We start from the raw sequence: 18,654 nt of genomic DNA, 5'->3' as shown, positions 1-18,654 counted from the left end.
GGAATACAAAACGAAGTTTTTGTCCTAACTTAAAAACCAGTTCGGTTCGAATTGTTCAAATTCGCATGTTCTCAACCAGCAACAGGAGTGCAATTGCCTCTCCTAATCATCAAGTTTTTCTTACAAGTTATATATAAATTTTAGTTGGCCTCCTTTAAAATTTTTTATTTTATTCTTTGTTAACTGTACATTTTTATTTGGCCTCTACCTAAAATTTAATCTAGCTCCGTCCATGTCAACCAGTTATCCATTTATCAACCGATTCTTGAACTAGATGCTTTTTTATATTGACCAACCTAGCTCCGCTCCTATCAACCAGTTATCCATTTATCAACCGATTCTTGAACTAGATGCTTTTTATATTGACCCGGATTTGTTGTCGATTCATGGTTCTCGACCAGTTTTCTAGTTGTCAACCGATTCTTGAACTAGATGGTTTTTGAAATGGATCAACTGGATTTGTTGTCGATTCATGGTTCAACACTTCTACTGACGGTTGGAACGGGTGATGGATGCAACTATGTAAGATTTTAGCATCAGATAGTTTGTCCCGGTTGCTCAATAATCATTTTTGTTTTTGAAATCCCAACACACATTATAACGAAAATCTAGTCAAAAGATTATCTCGTGATCTTAGGTAGTGTTTGGTTGATGTCCATGTCTCAATAAGACATGGACACGGTGACACATATCTGCTGTTTGGTTTGATGAGACACAAATTTTTGATAGACACAGGAAGACACAGATGGACACGGAGACACTAATTTAGTGTACTTCCAATTTAATGAGACACTGAGACACAACTTGTGAGACACTACTTTTTTACTCTTTTACCCTTATTCAATTTGTAAATTTTCAAAATTTATCCTCTTATCTCCTCAAATATTTCTTTTTTTTTTTTACTTCCTCCTTTAAAATCTACAACCAAATTTATTTTTCTGTTTTCTTAAAAAAAATTATACATTTAATTTTTTATTTATTTGAATTTAATTAATCTTTGATAAATTTCAGACTTTGATTTTCTATTTTTTCTAAAAAAATTTATATATTTAATATTTAAATGATAATTTGAGATGATATTAAAAGAAAAAAAAATACGGAAAGAAATAAAAATTTAATGGTTATGACATGTAGCCTTTGAGGTGATGGGTGTGTAGCGGTGTTGGTAAATCTTGTGGTTAAATGAAGGGCAATTCAAACTTTTTTAAATATCTGTGTCTTGTTCATTATTTTTACCAAACATAATACATAGACACAAATATTTTATGTCTATGTCTTTAGTATCTATGTCTTTGTGTCTATGTCTCATTCTATACATCAACCAAACGGAACTTTAGATACTCAGAGCAATTTACTGGTGTAACTTGTGGATGGTAAAATCAGAACACTCTTACGATGCTTCAAACTTTTATTACAATGTGTATAAAGTTTCCTCATGCATACACCAAAAGAAAAAAAAAAACCGAAACTTGAAATAACAAAAGAATCAAATTGTATTAAAAAAAAATTCAGATGTTACTCGTCATCTTTGTATGGATACTCTTCTGGAACTTGCTTGATAAGTTTTACATTCAACTCATACACTTCATCTCCACGGAGCATATCTCGGACCCATGTCACCTCAGTCTTCATTGAAACCTGAAATTATAAATTTGATCATTTATACAGTACATAAATACATTTGATAAATAGAAAAGATGAGTGCTAGGGAGTCAGCAAATTTTGTGATTTGTAGCCATCAATTAGCCATCATTAGTATTTTTAATAGTGTGAGATTACTCATTTTTCTTTTGCTGGTTAAGTACTGGCCAAATTTTAATAAAAGTATTGGTCTTCTAAACTTTCTCAATAGGAAATTTGATTTCCCCCATCTGTTTCTGCCTTATAGAATGACAGAAAATAGTAAAACCGAAAATGTGTCTAAGGGCGCATTGTACCTCTTTTTATCTCTATATTTGTGTCCAGCTACAGCTGCCAAATGCATCTTAAGAAAGAAGGAAACTATCAATTGCATGTCATGCATCATTTTCCTCCAGGAGAATGAACTTTCTTACTGTCAGTTACTTGTTTCCCAACTTAACTAGATGCAGTTCAGTGATGGATTTTAACTGCATATGCCAGCTAAAGTTGGCTAGAATATGGAGGTTTCTCAGGTTAAAAATTAAGAATAGAGACTCACCATCTCTAAAGCTCCTCTAACAACGCCACTTAAGATGTTGCAATAGTGTAGCCCTTGACAGTTATCAGGAAGTTCAACGAAGTCTACCAAGGGATTGTCCTCCAACACAATACTACAAGATGTTCCATCAGCATCCCAGTTAATCACAGAAGCAGTAACACCAAGGAACATTTTGAAACCAACCTGTATAAAAAGTATTATTAAGGTTGATACTTAAAAAATAAAACTTTAACTTGTTCACTAAATAAGTAAATATGCTTTTCTAGATATATAATCAATTGATATATATTGTTTTAGTAAGCCAATGTGTTATACCCCACTTACAAAATTCATTCCAATAAAAATGCTACTAATAGTTAGTTTCGAATGGTCAAAGTTATAATATAAACATTTAAGTTTGGCCACTTCACAAACCTTTCAAGACTTCATATAATAAACTTACTTCAGATAATAAACAAAGAGAATATAAACGACACAACAATGATCCCAGTAACCATCAAATTCTTGAAGGGAAAGCGTGACAATATGAAACTACCGCGAATCAAGTAAATGACATAAGATTACAGATGTCAGGTTTAGTTTTAAGGACGAATAAGGATCAAAATTCTAGATATCAAGCACTAGGATACCTTAGCAATCACTTCAGCAGTCTCTTTGAAATCAACGCATCTTGATATGTTAGATTTGGCTAAGAACTCATCAATTAAACGCACCCCAATGTTATATCCCCTGAAACACCCAGTCAACCAAACATAAATAAATAAAAATAAAATAAATCCTGACAGAATAAGACACCACAACGTAATGCAAATTCTTTCAGATATGGAATGAAAATTTACTTAAGAATTAAAAAAGAAGAAAGAAAAAAGGAAAATGTGAAATTGCACATTTGATCAAGCTGCTTGTTAACCTCGTCAACCTCTTCCAGATCGGTAATCAATTGACGCACGATCGCACCATATGTCAGTGTAAATAGCTCCGCGTTCTGCACAAAACAAATAGTAAACAATTAATTAAGCGCTTGTAACTGCAAATTATGAATGCAATTTGCGAATTCAGAAAACGACGCCGGCGAACGAAAACGGTGATTCAACGAAATTCAAAGCGGATCCTGATTCTAAGATAGGCAGAAAACGTAGGAAACATTTCACATTACAAGAAATTGAAGAAGAGAAAAAAAAAGAAGAAGAATGAATTGAGAATCCGTTACACTAACACGAATAATATTTTGGGAGTTAACAGATTAGTTACCATGTGCTCGAGGTTAGCGAATATGGAGTCGCCGGATCGAGGAGCAACGGGCGGCATTGTAGAACCTCGCCGAGCTTCTTTTGCCTGTCACTGTGAGAATGTGCGATCTAAGCTGATGCCTGCGATCTGCTCTTGGGTTCCGAAGCTTCTAGAAAGTTTTGTGCTATGCCAATTGCTAGGATTTTTTTCTTATAAAATAAAAAAGGAAAAGTATATGTAAAAATCAAAATATTAAAAAACATGAACAATTGATTGATACGTCAAATGTTCAATTTATTAGATGTGTGGATGGTTATTTTAATATTAAAATTTAGGTGAATAATTTGGAGTGTAGCATATTTTTATTTTATTTGACCAATTTTAAAATTTTTTGTTCATATTATTCATAAAAGTTATTGTTTACCTAACAAAGTCTAATAAAAAAAATTTTATTTCTAAAGAAAATATCTCAATTTTAATTTTTGAGATACAATTTTTTTGGTTTGCACATAAATCGCAACAGGACGGAATATATGAGATGTAAGTTCGATCACCGAAAAAAAATTCTAATATAATGGAGAGATTGAACATGATGTAAATCATAGCATCCAAGCATGTTGGTCAAAATGACTAAGTGCGTTTGATCTTATATGTAACAAAAAAGTGTCTAAATTTTTTTTGCACGACTATCAGCTATGCTTTATGGTACAGAGTATTGGACGGCTAAAAAAGAGCACAAACATAAGTTAAGTGTAGTAGAGATGAAGATGTTGAGATGAATGAATGTTCATATGCGATTGGATAGAATAAGAAACGTATATATAAGAGAGAGGGTTGGAGTAACACCTGTTAAAAATATGGTAGAATTGTGTCTCAACTGGTTTGGACATATGAGAAGAAGAACACCTAGTTAAGAGAATAAATAAGATGGAAGATGGATAAAGAGAGAAAAACAGAGAAAAATCTAAGAAGATTATCTATGAGGTAATCAAATAAGATCTACATACAAACAATGTCTTTATAAATATGATATATGATAGAGATTAATAATATAGTCGACTCTATCTAGTAAAACAATACTTCATTATTATTGTTATTGTTGTTTACATCAAGTTTGCCACACTCTAAAATAATATGATTTATCGGGGGTGCGGTGAACTTAGGTTGGGTTTGGTAAAACTTTTAAAAAATGTGCTTGTTCTTTTGAAAAGTACAAGCAGTGAATTTAGGTTGGATTTTGTAAAGCTTTTTGAAGAGGTGCTTGTTCTTTTGAAAAGTACAAGCACTTCATTTTGCATTTGATAAATTAAAAAGTCCAAGTGCTTATATTTGTGGCTTTTAAAAAGTTATGGGTACTTTTAAAAACACTTAAAAAGGAGCTTTTCAAAGTTGGCTTGTACTTATCGAAATTTAAAAAATTTAATATAACCTTATATAATAATAAATATACAAAATTATCTTTATTAATTATTAACACCAAATTTTATTTATTTTTCCGCACATATTTTCTGCTATTATATTACCATTAGAATCCTCATATATTTCTAATTTTTCACCTTAACATTCACAAATTCTAACATAATTTGTATATATTTTTTATTTTCACTCTAATCTTGATAAATTCCAACATAAATACATCTCTATCACATATTAAGTATGAACTTCTATCTATTTATATTATTTTTCATGCCTTATTTTTGTATTTTTTTAGTAGATTTATTATGTTTATTTGTTTTTTTCTGTTGATTGAAACGTGAAGAGGGAGACTTGGTTTGGTTTATGAGAACTAATCATAAAATTTTCCTACCTTAACTGCATGAACACTATTTAAAATTATAATAACATATATATACATATATAAATATAGATATATAATCATAAATGTGGTTTACTTGAGATATATGTCCCATTTTTTGTGATCAGGTGAGCCAATATATACAGGCGGGTAAAATATTGAATTTCATACAAATTTTATTATTGACTAATTATAACTCTATTTATATTAGTATAGACAGTAAATCATGTAAATATTTAAATTATTAGTCTCTAAAATTTGAGTTAGTATCAAAATAAAGTTTTAATTGATTCAATTAGAACTTCAAAATTTGATTCATGGATCATATTATCAGTTCATTGTTTCTCTTAGTTTTCTTTCAAGTAATAATTAATTTATCCTATACAGATGATCCGAAATAATATAGCATCAAGTTTGATTGGTGAAAAAAATTAGGTTATAGTAATTTAAGTAATTTAGTATTTTTAGTGATGATGTTTAAGATAAAATAAATTTTTATGATATTTATATAAAATTTTAAAGTTAAAAAATAAAAAGTTTATTTATTATGTTTATGTTTATTATAAATTTTTTATTTTAAAATTATTTTATTTCAAAATATTATATCAAATTTTAAATAATTTGAAAAAAGAAATTACTCTTCATTATAAATATATTTATTATAATTTTTTTAATTTTTAAAAATTGTTTCACCAAACATAATTGTGGTACTTATATTTATTAAAAGTCATTTTTAATTTGATTTTACCAAACACAAAGTGCTGCAGCTTTTAAAAAGTTATCTTTTAAAAAATAACTTTTATAAGCTATTTTCGAAAAAGTAAAAGTTTTACCGAACCAAATCTTAATGTAAATGTCAAAAACAAAAATTTTATCTCAAAAATTAAAATTGAGATGATTTTTTTGGAAAATATTTTTTTTATAACGGAAAAAAAAATCCTAATTGCTACGTTCTGTTCTGTTCTTTTTTTTTTCCCTTCCGTTTTTGGAATGCTTTGGATCTAATAAACGCCTTTTTGTTCTTGGATCTAATCATCTAAAGCTCATTCCAGAACCTGGGCTAGATTCCAAACCAGTCTAACTTGTTGCTAAAAAAACAAGAACCGTCTTCCTAATTGAATTCTGTCTCGTTAAAAATATTCATTCATTCTTACCAAAAATTTGTTATTAATTTCAAGCTTTAATTAAGCATAGAAAAAAAAATCCCACTGGTACACGTTTATATGACATATCTACTCATATTTAAAATTTTAAATATTTAGTCTGATGATTAAGAATTATCTCGAATTGTAAAAAGTCGTTAAATATAAGAAGTATAAAAGAGAATAATAATTTTTTATCATTCAACTTAATATTGAATAATTCGATATATTGTAACAATTATTTTCATAAAAAAAAATTGAATTTAATATGTCATAAAAAGAACAATTCATTATTTTAGATCAACTAAATTTAAAAGACCATAGATGACCTCATAATTACATAAGATACAATGATGAACTCATAATATCATAACTCAATGATATGTACATTATTTTAAATATATATATATATATATATATATATATATATATATATATATATATATATATATATATATATATATATTCAGAAATACTCTTTAACTTAATATCTTTTAAGACATCCTAATTTGAACATTGAAATCCTTAAACATAGATCTCCACCATAGAAATGACAAATTTGGAATATTAAAACCTTGAAATACAGGAATCATGGTAATTATTTTGTATTTTAAACCTATTATTTATAATTCTATTTCGATAATTCCTCAATTCGAAAAGTCATAAAATATTTCTGAACAAGTTTATATACATTTCTCGTTAAAAAAAGTTAATAAATTTCAAGCATTCATTAAGAATATAGCACGTGCATAGAAGACAAAAAACCTATCACTAACACACTTTGATATGAATATCACTCATTTCACTTATTACTGTTTGACACACACACGTATTTTTTTTTTCCTAAGTAGAAATATAAATAAATAAAACAAACTTTTGTAAGCCATGTATCTATACAGCCATGATAATGATTCTTATTACTATTATCACTACGAACCATACTTAATGAGTGTAGGGATGTCAATGGGAGAGGGCGGGGCGGGAAATGCTTCCCTGCTCTCCATTCTCGCCCTCAGATTTTTTTTTCATCCCCGCCCTCGTTCTCTATTGTGGGGGAATATTGCTCCCCATCTCCATTCTTCATAGGACTCCATTTTTCATGGAGACCCCTTCCTTATCTATCTGATAGTTCTAACTAATTATTAATTTCCATATGAATAGAGGTGTAAGTATCCATTCTATGCAAAAATAACAAGATTTTATACAAAAAATCTAAACAATAAGATGGTGACTTCTTTCAAAATGACGCAGAGGAGGAATGCAACGGCAAACCAGAGGATAGAGAAGTGGACAAAGTGGGAGACGTGGCAACAGAGAGGAGAATGGACACGACGACAAAGTTACGGAAAGAAACGCCGCAAATAGAGAGCACGACGCAGTGATGATCATGGTACGGTGAGGTGTGACGATGTGGTGAGAAGGGAGAGCGGCAAGAGGATGGCTACAGAGAGGTTGGATGGAGTATGGACAACATTAGAGGTTAGGGATTTCTGAATTGAAGAAGAGTTATGCAAATGAGGATTAGGAGTTTTGGGTTTATATATATATATATATATATATATATATGCATGTGAAATGACTAAAAAATATATATGAAAAATAAACTATTAAGGACAATTTAGTAAATTTATGAACTTCGGGGATTAGCGGGGATGGGGCGGGGATTCCCGCTCGAGTCCCCGTGCCTACCTCGGGAGAATTTTGTCCCCCGTCCCCATCCCCACAGAAAAAATTCTCTACAGTCAAATCCCTATTCAGGACAGTCTCCACAGGGATCCCCGCATCTCGAGGAGTTTTGTCATCCCTAAATGAGTGATAGATAGCTTTAATTTACTATAAGCTATGACCACACTTCTCTCTAGTACAGGTGTCAGGCACTGAGTCGGCATGTGCGTGGGGCCCTAAACCCACAAGTGGGAGCAAAGCCCATATACGTCGCACTGCATGAGGCTTGATTATCACCCTCTCCACCTCGGTGTGAAAAATTCGCTGCCACGCTGCGCACATGCATGCGTCGCTATTCTGGAACCGACCGAGCTCGTTACAACAACTCTGCCTCGTGTCTTGGTTTCCCCCATGTTGGTTCTTCTATCTGCCTGATAGGACCCACAGGATCCCAGGTTTGTGGTTTCCACTTTCCTCTTGCAGTCACACAACTCCTCCTGATGCTGATCATGTGTGGCGAGGGGGTGTATGTAGCCAGGAGGAGGGTGACCAAGAGGGCATGGAGAACCGTGAACTTTGGTCATATGTTTATGGTGTGGTATGTGAGGATGATTGATAAAATGGGTGAGGGTGTATTGAGTTTGGTGTTTTATATAGGAGCGGCAATATACACTTTATCCATCGGTATCAAATTGGTCCTAAGGTCAGGTATTCATGGGTTAAGAACAGGTAAAATTAGAATTGAGATATTTTTAACTATAAAATAAGATTAAATTTATACAAAAATTTTGATCCACAAATAAAACTAAAATTAGAATTAGCTCTAAATTCTACCTTATTCTACTCTATTTTATTCATTGTCATGCATACTTTTATATAAGAAGAATTGATATTTGATACTGAAGGGTTTGCACGTGAGGTACCTGGAGAAAGTAGGGGGTAAGGTGGTTGATGGTACTCTGGATGGGGTGGTTGTGTTGCTTTGCTGGTTATTTTTGCTAATATTTTATTTTTAATATTATTAAAATTTAAAATTTAAATATTAAATCCTAATTAACTAAAAATAATAAATTTTATTAGTGATCTAATATTGTTTTAAAAATAATAATGGTTTGTACAACGAAAATTTGTATATATAACAATAATGTAGACAGAGAAAAATTTATGTAGGCTATGACTCTGATGGATTTGCAAGCAGTGATTACAGGTGGCCACAATTTGACTAGCAAATGAAAGAGCAACACCTGACATCATTGGATGTAAGTATTCTTATTATTCATCAGTGGTATGAAGAGTTTAGCATGCAAAATCGGGTTAGGCCCAAATTAAATGAGAACCTGGCCAGCGTGGTAGAGGGAAGAAGTGTCTCGAACAAGGATAGGCAATGACGAACGAAAAATGGGCATGGCAATGGACAAGGTGAAGTGATCAAATGATGGGAATGATGGAGATTGCATTTCTGAGAGTAGTGGCCATGGAGCAGCATTGTTGATACCTCGAACCTAAGGTAAATCAGGTCAGAAAGGGGCGCTCTTTTAGGAACCAGCTCTGGGACATGTGATCGTATTTTGCGCCAATCGTTGAAATTAATAGAGAACGCGAAAAAGAGAAGAGAATGAATACTACAAGTTATGTAAAACCAAAGTAATAGAGAGCGCAACTTTGGCGACACCGAATAAAGCAAAATTCGAGGAGCATAAATCAGATAATAAAAGCGGCGAGTGATGAAGCTCCAGCCAAACCACCGTCGCGGGGTCTAAGTCGCCATGACGGTCAGGGATGCGTGTCCTAAGATTGAGGTTCTGGGTGTTATGCGGGTTGGGTCGGGTCTTTGGCAGCATGGGGAGGAGTGGTGGTGACATTTTCAAGTTAGTACCTAGAATGCCTTTCGATTGTTAACAGGTCATAAAACTTGGTCAACAAACATTCCACTATTCCAAGCGTCAAGTTGAGACAAATTCAATGGCTCTAGCCACTATAGCCATAGAAAAAGAATGGCCACCAGAGATTACCATTTATGTAGTAGGATATGGGACAAGTGTCCTTATTACAATTTTAAAATTTTTTAAATAATATATAATAATAATAACAATTATACGTTCTTATTAAATTTATTAATTTAATTCTATTAGAATTTTTTTATTCAATTTTTAGTAATTAATAGTGAACTTAAGAATTTTATTTTAAATATGTATTTTTATTATTAATTTTTAAACTTATATAAAATAGGTGTTTTTTTATAAAAAATTAATTAAAACTTGAAAGAATATTATTTGTACATAATTTTTTTAAGTTAGCTTTAATTTTGTCGTGACAACTAACTATATCAGTTGAAATAATTTTTTAAATTATGAATATTATAAAGAGCCGATTTTGTGATGGTAAAAGAGATGAATTTTTAAATAATTATTTGGTAACATATATCAAAAGAAATATTTAAGTATATTGACAATAAAAAATTATTCTATTTTTTTAAATATGAAACTTAGAATAATCAAATTCTAAAGTATATTTTACTATTTAAATTATCATTTTAGTATTTTAATTTGTTAGTTAAAAAATTTAAAAATTAATTATATTTTACAATTATAGAATATAATTATAAAAATTAGGTTTAATTATTTTATTAATTTTTATAATTTTATGAAATTTTTATTTAGATCTTTATAATTTAAAAATTTATCATTAAGTTGAGTCTCTATATTAAATAAAATTCTTCAATTAGTTTTTTTAAATATTTTTTTAAAATTTATTTTTATATTTAATATAAGATGAATTATAAAATAAGTTAAAAACAAAATATTTTAGGACTAGTGTATATTTTCTAAAAGATGACAACTACAAGATCTAATTAATTTTTTTTATCTAATATGATTTAATTATAAACTTTCAAACTATAAGAACTTAACTAAAAAATTGATAAAGTATAAGAACTAATAAAGTACTTAAACATTGTGCTCTATTTTTAAGGTTGCCGTCTTACTCTGCTCTACTAAGGTTAAGAGAAATTCTAATTATAATTTTTTTTAACTTTTGTGAGTGACTTTGTTTCAACAATGGATGCCGTCTCTCTGAGGCGTGGCACATGTGCATTAGAAAGAGAAGAGAATGAGGTATTGAAGTTTGAGGATGAGGACGTTCAGGAGAGTATTGGGAAGTACAATAGGAATTTGATCGAGAGATTGTTGGCGGATCGAAAATTTAGTATTAGAACGTTGGAGGCAGCTCTCTATGTAATATGTAGGCAACCAGAAGGCCTTCGGATGATGCACCATAGGAAAAACTTATTCCAATTCTTTTTTCAACAGTAAAATGGATATGTTTAGGGTAGAAAAAGGATGACCATGGTTGTTTAAGAACTATATTCTGCATCTCAAATGTTGGGAAAGGATATTTCGATTGATGAAAAAGAATTTCTTGCGTTCCGATATGGATCCAGTTATGGGGTTTACTAAAAAATATAAAAATAAAAGACTCGGGAGGAGAATTGGAGGATCGTTAGGGTAAGTTACAGATACGTACTTGTTTGTGAAGAGGGAAAAAGAAGATTGTATTATTAAGATACTGGTGTAGTTTGTTGTTAGCAAATTTTTGCGTACAATTATGAAGATTTCAAGCAATAATAACCAGATTTTGGAGGTGCAATTCAAATATGAAAAAATTGACAATTTCGGCCACTATTGTGGAGGAACTGGTAATGAAATCAGAGCTTGCAATGGTTATTTGGAGGATTCAGTGGCAAGAAAAATAGAGGAGGAAGGATGAGGGACATGGTTTAGAGCAGATCAATTTGGTCGAAGAGTTGAAGACAAGGAGAGTAACAAACTAAATCATAATTCCAGCACTGACACATGAGATCTTAGATACAAAAAGCCAACTCTGGCATGCCTCATACGAGATTTTGTCAATCTCTCAGTAAATGATAGGAGCTCGCAAGCTAGGATAGAAGAAGAGGAAGTCCAAAATGTGAATAAGGCGTTACTGTTAAGAGATTCAGGGAAAGCGAAATCTAAAGCTAGAGGAGTTTTCGAGGAAATAAGGAGAGGAAAAGGGAAAGAAATAGACCATTCTTATCATAATAAATCATTTGGTATCTTTTCAATTGGGGTGTGTGAAGGGACAAGGGAAGTTCTGGAGAAGAAGCTGAATTTGAAGAAATTAGCTAGGAATGGCAGAATCACAAACATGTGACGGGTGCTAAATGAATTACGATAGAGGTGGAAGAAAATTTAGCAACCAAAAAACAGTGTTTGGAGGACGGAAGACAGATACAATGTAGGAGAGTGTCACCTAAAATTGAGCACCCAAAAAGGTATGAAGATGCTATCGTAGAACTATTGGGGTTTAGAAAAATTCCTGACAGTTCACAACATTAAAAGGATTAATAAATCCCATTTCCTCAAGGTGTTGTTTTTGTGCAAAAGTAAAAATAGCACCTTGAAAGTGGAGGGAGTTATAATGAGAGTAGGATTTAAATCAGTCTACATGATGGATCCTATTGGTCAATCTAAAAATTTAGCATTGGCATGAAAAGAGGGAGTAAGTATTCAGGTTTTAAACTAAGAGAATTTTTTGATTTACTTTAAACTAGAGATTCAGCAAAGTAACTTGAGGTAGGAGGTTTTAGAGGTCTATTTGCACACGGATAAAGCTATTAGGGAGGAACAATACTCAAAGCTACTACAACTGATTAAGAATGGTGGAGACCAGATTATGATTATGGGAGATTTTAATGCTATTAAAGCTTACCATGAGAAGGAAGGGGACAAACCTAAATCATAATCATCTATAAGAAGTTTTAGTGACTTTATTAATACAAGAGGGCTGGTGGATTTAGATTATGAAGTTGATAAGTTCATATGGTCGAATAGGAAATTTGGAGGCAATTTTATCAAAGAACGGTTGGATAGAGTGTTTGTGTCAATACAATATAGGGTAGAATTTTCAAATGGCTATGTTATGCACCTAGAAGAAATGAGTTTGGATCACAAACCACTCCTTATTGATTCAGATAGGGAGGTGAGGAGAACGAAGAGAAGATTCTAATTTTCATAGGGTGTGAGAGTGAAGAGGTGGTGAAATTAATTAAGCATACTTGGGCGCTAGGCATTAGGGGTTCACCTATGTTTAGACTGGCTAAGAAGCTTAAGAAAACTAGACACTGTATAGTAGAGTGGCAGCGAAATTCTTCTTCTCATTTCAAAAAGAAAATTCAAGAAATTAGAGAAAGAACAGGGAAGACAGTTAAGGGCAATCAAGCAAATGGAGCAACTATAAAGATATGGGAGGCTGAATTAGAAGGTGCACTTAAATTAGAAGAAAGATATTGAAAGAAAAAATATTGAGTCTAATGACTAAAATGGGAAGATTGCAATACAAAATTTTTTCATTCTAAATTTCAAACTAGAAGTAAAAGAAATAAAGTGCAAGAGTTAGAAGATGTAGAAAGGAATGTAGCCACCAGGCTAAAGGCATTGCATCCACTGTACAATGGTACTTTGAAGAGTTTTTTACATTAAATAACCTAAGAGATCTGATAACAAAAATTGAGAGTATTCCAACAAAAATTAATGCTGCTACCAATCGTGTATTAACTAGACAAATCACAGAAAAAAGTGAAAGTTGTTTTTTATCAATGCCTTTTCGGCCCCGGGAGAAGATGAATTCACTGCTAAATTCTTTCATTTTTTTTGGGAAACGATTAAAGGAAATATTCTTCAGACAACTAGAAGTTTTTTCTTGGGAAGTAAAATTATGAAATCATTTAATCACACTCATATTTGACTTATTCCAAAGGTTCCAAATGCAAAATCTATGAAACAGATTCGACTTAAAAGCCTGAGTAGTATTTTTTATAAAGTCTTATCAAAGATTATGGTGCAAAGGCTTCGATTTGTGATAAATAGACTCATAAGTGACACACAAAGTACTTTTATTAAAGGGCGGTTGATTAGTGATAATGTTTTAATTGCTCATGAATTTATGCATTTTTTTAAGAATAAGAGATACGATGATTATGAATTAGTGCTGAAACTAGACATGAATAAGGCGTATGACAGGGTAGAGCAGAGTTTCGTTTGGGAGGTTATGAGGAGGTTGGATTTTTGTAGGAGATAGATGGAATAGAATCAGGAACCGGTGATAACGGCTTCATATTCTATTACTGTGGATGGTCAGCCTCATGATTTTTTTAAGCCATGTAAAAGGTTGTATCAAGGTGACTCTCTTTTTTCCCTATCTATTTATTTTGCGTAGATGGATTGTCCCATCTACTCCATAGAGGAGAATAGAGACTAGAGATTACAGGGTTAAGATCTAACCCACGGTGTCCTAAAGACAGCCATTTATTTTTCGCAGATAACTCAATTCTATTCAACAAAGCTACAGAAGAAGGGTACCAAAATTTGCTTCGGATCCTATAGGTTTATGAAGATATTAGTGGTCAAGCAGAGAATTTGGACAAGTCCTCAGTATTTTTTAGCAGAAATACCCTTATGAACATTCGTGATCATCTATCTTACATCTTACATGTTTCTCACATTAGCAACCAGAACAAGGTTTTTAGGCTATCAGTGGTAATTCAGAGATCTAAGAGAGCCACATGTGCGTATATCAAGGATAAAGTGTCATAGAAACTGCAGCACTAGAAGAGGAATTTGCTATCCTCAAGCGACAAAGAAGTACTAATAAAAGTGGTTGCAAAGATAGTTCCAATATATGCTCTGAGTTATTTTAAACTACTAGAGATGTTTGTTGATGAAATTCAAAAGCTCATACTCCAATTTTGGTGGGACAACAAACTCGGAGAGAAGGATGCAATGGATAGGATGGAGAATTTCTTGTAGAACTAAATTTCAAGGGGTCTTAACTTCAAAGATCTTAAAGCCTTTAACCTTGCAATGCTGGCAAAGCAAGGATAAAGACTGATAACTAAACCACACTCCAATTTATAAGGTGTATAAGAGTAAATATTTTTTTCAAATTTTTTAAAGGCGAAGGTCGAAAACAACCCATCTTGGGGCTAGTGAAGTATTTTGAAGGGTCAGAAAGTGCTAGAAAAAGAAATTCTATGAAAAATAGGTTGAAATAGTACTGTTAGGATTCGGGAAGACCTATTGTTAAGATACCATAAAGGATCGAAGACTAAAATAGGTCTCAAATTTGATGCTACCGGACAGCACATGGAACCAATCACTAATTTGAGAGGCATTCAATCCAACAATTGCAAATTCTATTCTAAATTCAACAATTTACCAAGAGGATGATAGAATTACCTGGATGAAGAAAAAATCTGGAATATATACAATAACTTTTGGTTAAGGTGTGGTCTTTCAATTCTTTCACCCTTCAATAGATTTTCTTCCTGAACACTGCAGAAAGAAAGAATTATGAACAACTATTTGGAACCTCAATTGTCAATCGAAGATTAAAAATTTTATGTGAAAAGTAATGCACGAGGGTTTACCTATGAGCCATAAATTGGAACAAAGAATTTAATCAGTAGTACTGATTTGTTCAAGATGTGACAGTGAAAAAGAATCGGTCTTTCATTGTTTTTGGATGTGCCTTGATGCGGTTGAAGCTTGGATGCAAGCGGCCTCCCTATTCCATCTCTCACGGAACTCCTATGGCAGTGATGGTTGAAATTTCTTGAACGGTTCAGAGACGGTAACTGGAAAAAGAAGAGGAACTTGGTAGCTATTACAACTTAGTTGAATTGGAAGACTAGAAATACATTTCTTTTTGAAGAAAAATAGAAGCCCCCTCCTAGTTGCACAACAACCTCACAGGGTCTTCAATGAAATCCAACATTGAAGATGTATCTCTCTCTATTGAAACCGTTATCCTTTTCTTGTAATATAATTTGTTTTTGCTGGTGAAACATTTTTAATACTATCCTTTGTTTGTTGTCAAAATATGGACTGTGAACTTCATTTCTAGTGCAATAAAATCACTTTTATCTTAGAAAAAAAAATAAAATACGTATTTTAGTTTAAGTATACTAAACTAAAAAATTATTATTATTTTATATATATTTTATCCCTATTGTCAAATTTTTTTAGATTCATCACTAAATGTAGAATTAGTTATAATTATATATCTGTATTCTTGATTTTTTAATTGGACATTTTAATTTCATGTATGATTTGTGAAAATTTTATACTCTAAGCTATTCAAACTGTGATGTTAATAGTTTGATAAACTAAAAGAGAGAGAGAAAAAGTGAAAGTTTAGAGGAGGAGAAAAATGACTTCTTCTCATTCAAAATTTTTTTGAAACGAATAAAAAAACTAAAATTAATTGTTTGGTGGTTACGCTTGATGTATTCCTTATATACTCCTATTATAATTAATTACAATGAATATTAAATTAAGAAAAAATGATCTTAGACACCCTCCCACAAGCTATAATTATATAAATCTAACTATCCTAATTTGCAAATATTAATAGAAATAATGACAGAATTTTGGTAAAAAAAATTAACAAATTGTCACATAATAGAGTGATAAACTTTTAAAGTGATTATCAGTTCAACCGAAAAACTCATCAGTCTCTTGAAACCCATAGTGATTTCACAATCTCACTCAAGCGTGATGGAGTCCATTGCACTCTTGTTGGGGATATTGGCTCCTCACTGGTGGAAAAGGCCATTCATGAGCGTAGTAGTTTTGGAGATTCGCCATGGATTTCGGTTTTAATTGAGCGGAAATTTTGCCGCTCTAATTTGCCACTAAAAAATTAAATTAAGAAATTCATTAAGATAGACAATCAGCTAGCTTTATAAGTAGCATCAGCAAGAGATTTATATTCAGTTTTTACAGTGATTTATTTTGAGTGTGCGAAAAGTAGCTTATAGATGAAAGGTGGATAAATAGTTATACATTCTAAAAACTAAAACTAATTGCTTGATGGTTATACCTTATGTATTTTATATTTATTTTTACTATAATTAATTACAACTAATATTAAACTAATAAAAAAATCTAACTAACAATCTGAAAATAGAAAAAAATTGAAATATATATTGTTTTTAAGAGACTTATTGAATTCATGTTAAATAAGACTCAAATTCAAATATTAATAATAAAGAATGCAAAATATTTTACATAATTAGATAAATAAATTTTTATGCTCAAATATTGTTGTCTAATACACTAGTAAATACCAATTCAATAGATGCTAAAAATTGATCTATGTAACCAATTCATTCCACGTTAATTCAACTAACTTCTGAAATTCTAAATTTAAAATTAAAAAAAAAAAGAAAAATGACAAATAAGTCTGATCTTTTGGTTTATGGACATTTAAGTCTCTGAGTATTTAAAAATATATTTAAGTTCTTGATTTTCTCAAAAACTGGACACATCGATCCTTCTATTCACTTGGGTCTGTCAGATCCAACGAAAAAATCAAATGTGACTCACGTTGTCTTGATTTAGCTGATATACAGATGCACACGTAGAAAAGTTTTTAAAATGAGATAAATTAGACCCAGAGATCGATATGTCTAGGTTTTGAGAAGGTCAGAAACTTAAATATATTTTCAAATCTTCGGAGAGTTAAATGTCCGCAGACTAAAAGGTCAATGACCTATTTGTTCTTTTCTAAAAAAAAATTGTGCTAAAATACCAAGCCTTATACTCCAATTCATAAGCTGCGACACCGTAACCTCCTATTCCCTCCCTTGCTGCGACGTCTCTCTTGTGCCACCGCGACATATCGCGTTCTAATTATAACCCACAACTCACACCCTACTCTTGGTGTCTTACTTGTCATTGTGCTGCTGCCCCAGTTGCACAACCGTCACACACCGCCCCGTGCGTGGAATGTTGGAATAAATAATTTTATTAATCCAGATCATCCATATTGAATCATCAAAAATATATCAAAATGCGGAAGCGTACCTTTATTCATAGAAATTAGAAATTGATGGAAAGACTCAGTCTTGTGGTGTATTCCTAGGAGGGTGAATCATAACTCTTTTGATGGAAAAAAGCAATAAAAGCGGCTTTGGTATATTGGGAACCGAAACCCTGAAGACCTATTTATATTTGAGCATGGCACCCATTAAATCCTAAAGTCCAAATAAAATAGTATCCAAAGTCCAAAAGATAATATATCTAAAATCCAAAAGATAATTATCTAAGGAACAAAAGATAATATCTGATTTTATTGTCATTTAATTTCACATCAAAAGTAATAATGACTTATTCAATTTAGCATTTATAATAATAAATGATATCACCATTATATAAGTCATTTAATTTGAAATAACATAATTTGTGATTATAATTAATATATGTATTGCTCACAAACAAATTAAAAAATTAAAATAATTTCCTAACATGGAAGGGACGCCTCCACCGCGAAAAGACACTCAAAACGCCCCGCCAATTACAACACAGGAAGGCTGCAGTTTGCGCTAATGCACTACACAACACACCAGCGATGGAGAATCAGTTATCAACCGCAACCAACCATGACTTGCTCCCGCCGTGAACGATGCAAAGTGCAACGCACACCGTCACTGTATTCTCTCCATCTCTTCGCACAAGAACGCCTCGACCTTCCCTTTGTTGATCTTCTTCTTGATTTTGGATTATTCTTTTTATTAGTTTTTAATGTTTATTTTTCCTAGATTC

At 31.7% G+C, this 18,654-nt stretch overlaps 1 protein-coding gene across 2 annotated transcripts; it reads right to left on the bottom strand.

Annotated features, from left to right (window-relative positions):
• Nucleotides 1–1,371: 1,371 nt before the first annotated feature.
• Nucleotides 1,372–3,676, bottom strand: LOC112707249 (uncharacterized). Of its 2 annotated transcripts, XM_025758918.3 has the most exons (6): nt 3,431–3,617; nt 3,067–3,164; nt 2,809–2,908; nt 2,180–2,362; nt 1,938–1,984; nt 1,372–1,638 (listed from the first exon to the last, which is right to left on the bottom strand). In XM_025758918.3, exons 1-6 carry the CDS (start codon nt 3,485–3,487, stop codon nt 1,629–1,631), a joined length of 495 nt encoding a protein of 164 aa, XP_025614703.1. In that variant the 5' UTR covers nt 3,488–3,617; the 3' UTR covers nt 1,372–1,628. The 2 variants fall into 2 exon arrangements, with proteins under 2 accessions (XP_025614703.1, XP_025614702.1); XM_025758917.3 differs by lacking the exon at nt 1,938–1,984 and having other exon boundaries at nt 3,431–3,676.
• Nucleotides 3,677–18,654: the final 14,978 nt, after the last annotated feature.

Source organism: Arachis hypogaea, chromosome 8 (assembly GCF_003086295.3).
Source record: "Arachis hypogaea cultivar Tifrunner chromosome 8, arahy.Tifrunner.gnm2.J5K5, whole genome shotgun sequence".
Lineage (NCBI taxonomy): Eukaryota > Viridiplantae > Streptophyta > Magnoliopsida > Fabales > Fabaceae > Arachis > Arachis hypogaea.
Note: the sequence above shows the minus strand (reverse complement) of the source record. Positions and strands in the feature narration are given on the sequence as shown.

Coding starts and splice junctions, on each gene's coding strand:
- LOC112707249 (XM_025758917.3), bottom strand. CDS start 3,487: ATGCCGCCCGTTGCTCCTCGATCCGGCGACTCCATATTCGCTAACCTC. Junction 2,909..3,066: donor AACAAGCAGCTTGATCAAAT/GTGCAATTTCAC, acceptor TGGGTGTTTCAG/GGGATATAACATTGGGGTGC. Junction 2,363..2,808: donor CTGCTGAAGTGATTGCTAAG/GTATCCTAGTGC, acceptor CTTTTTATACAG/GTTGGTTTCAAAATGTTCCT.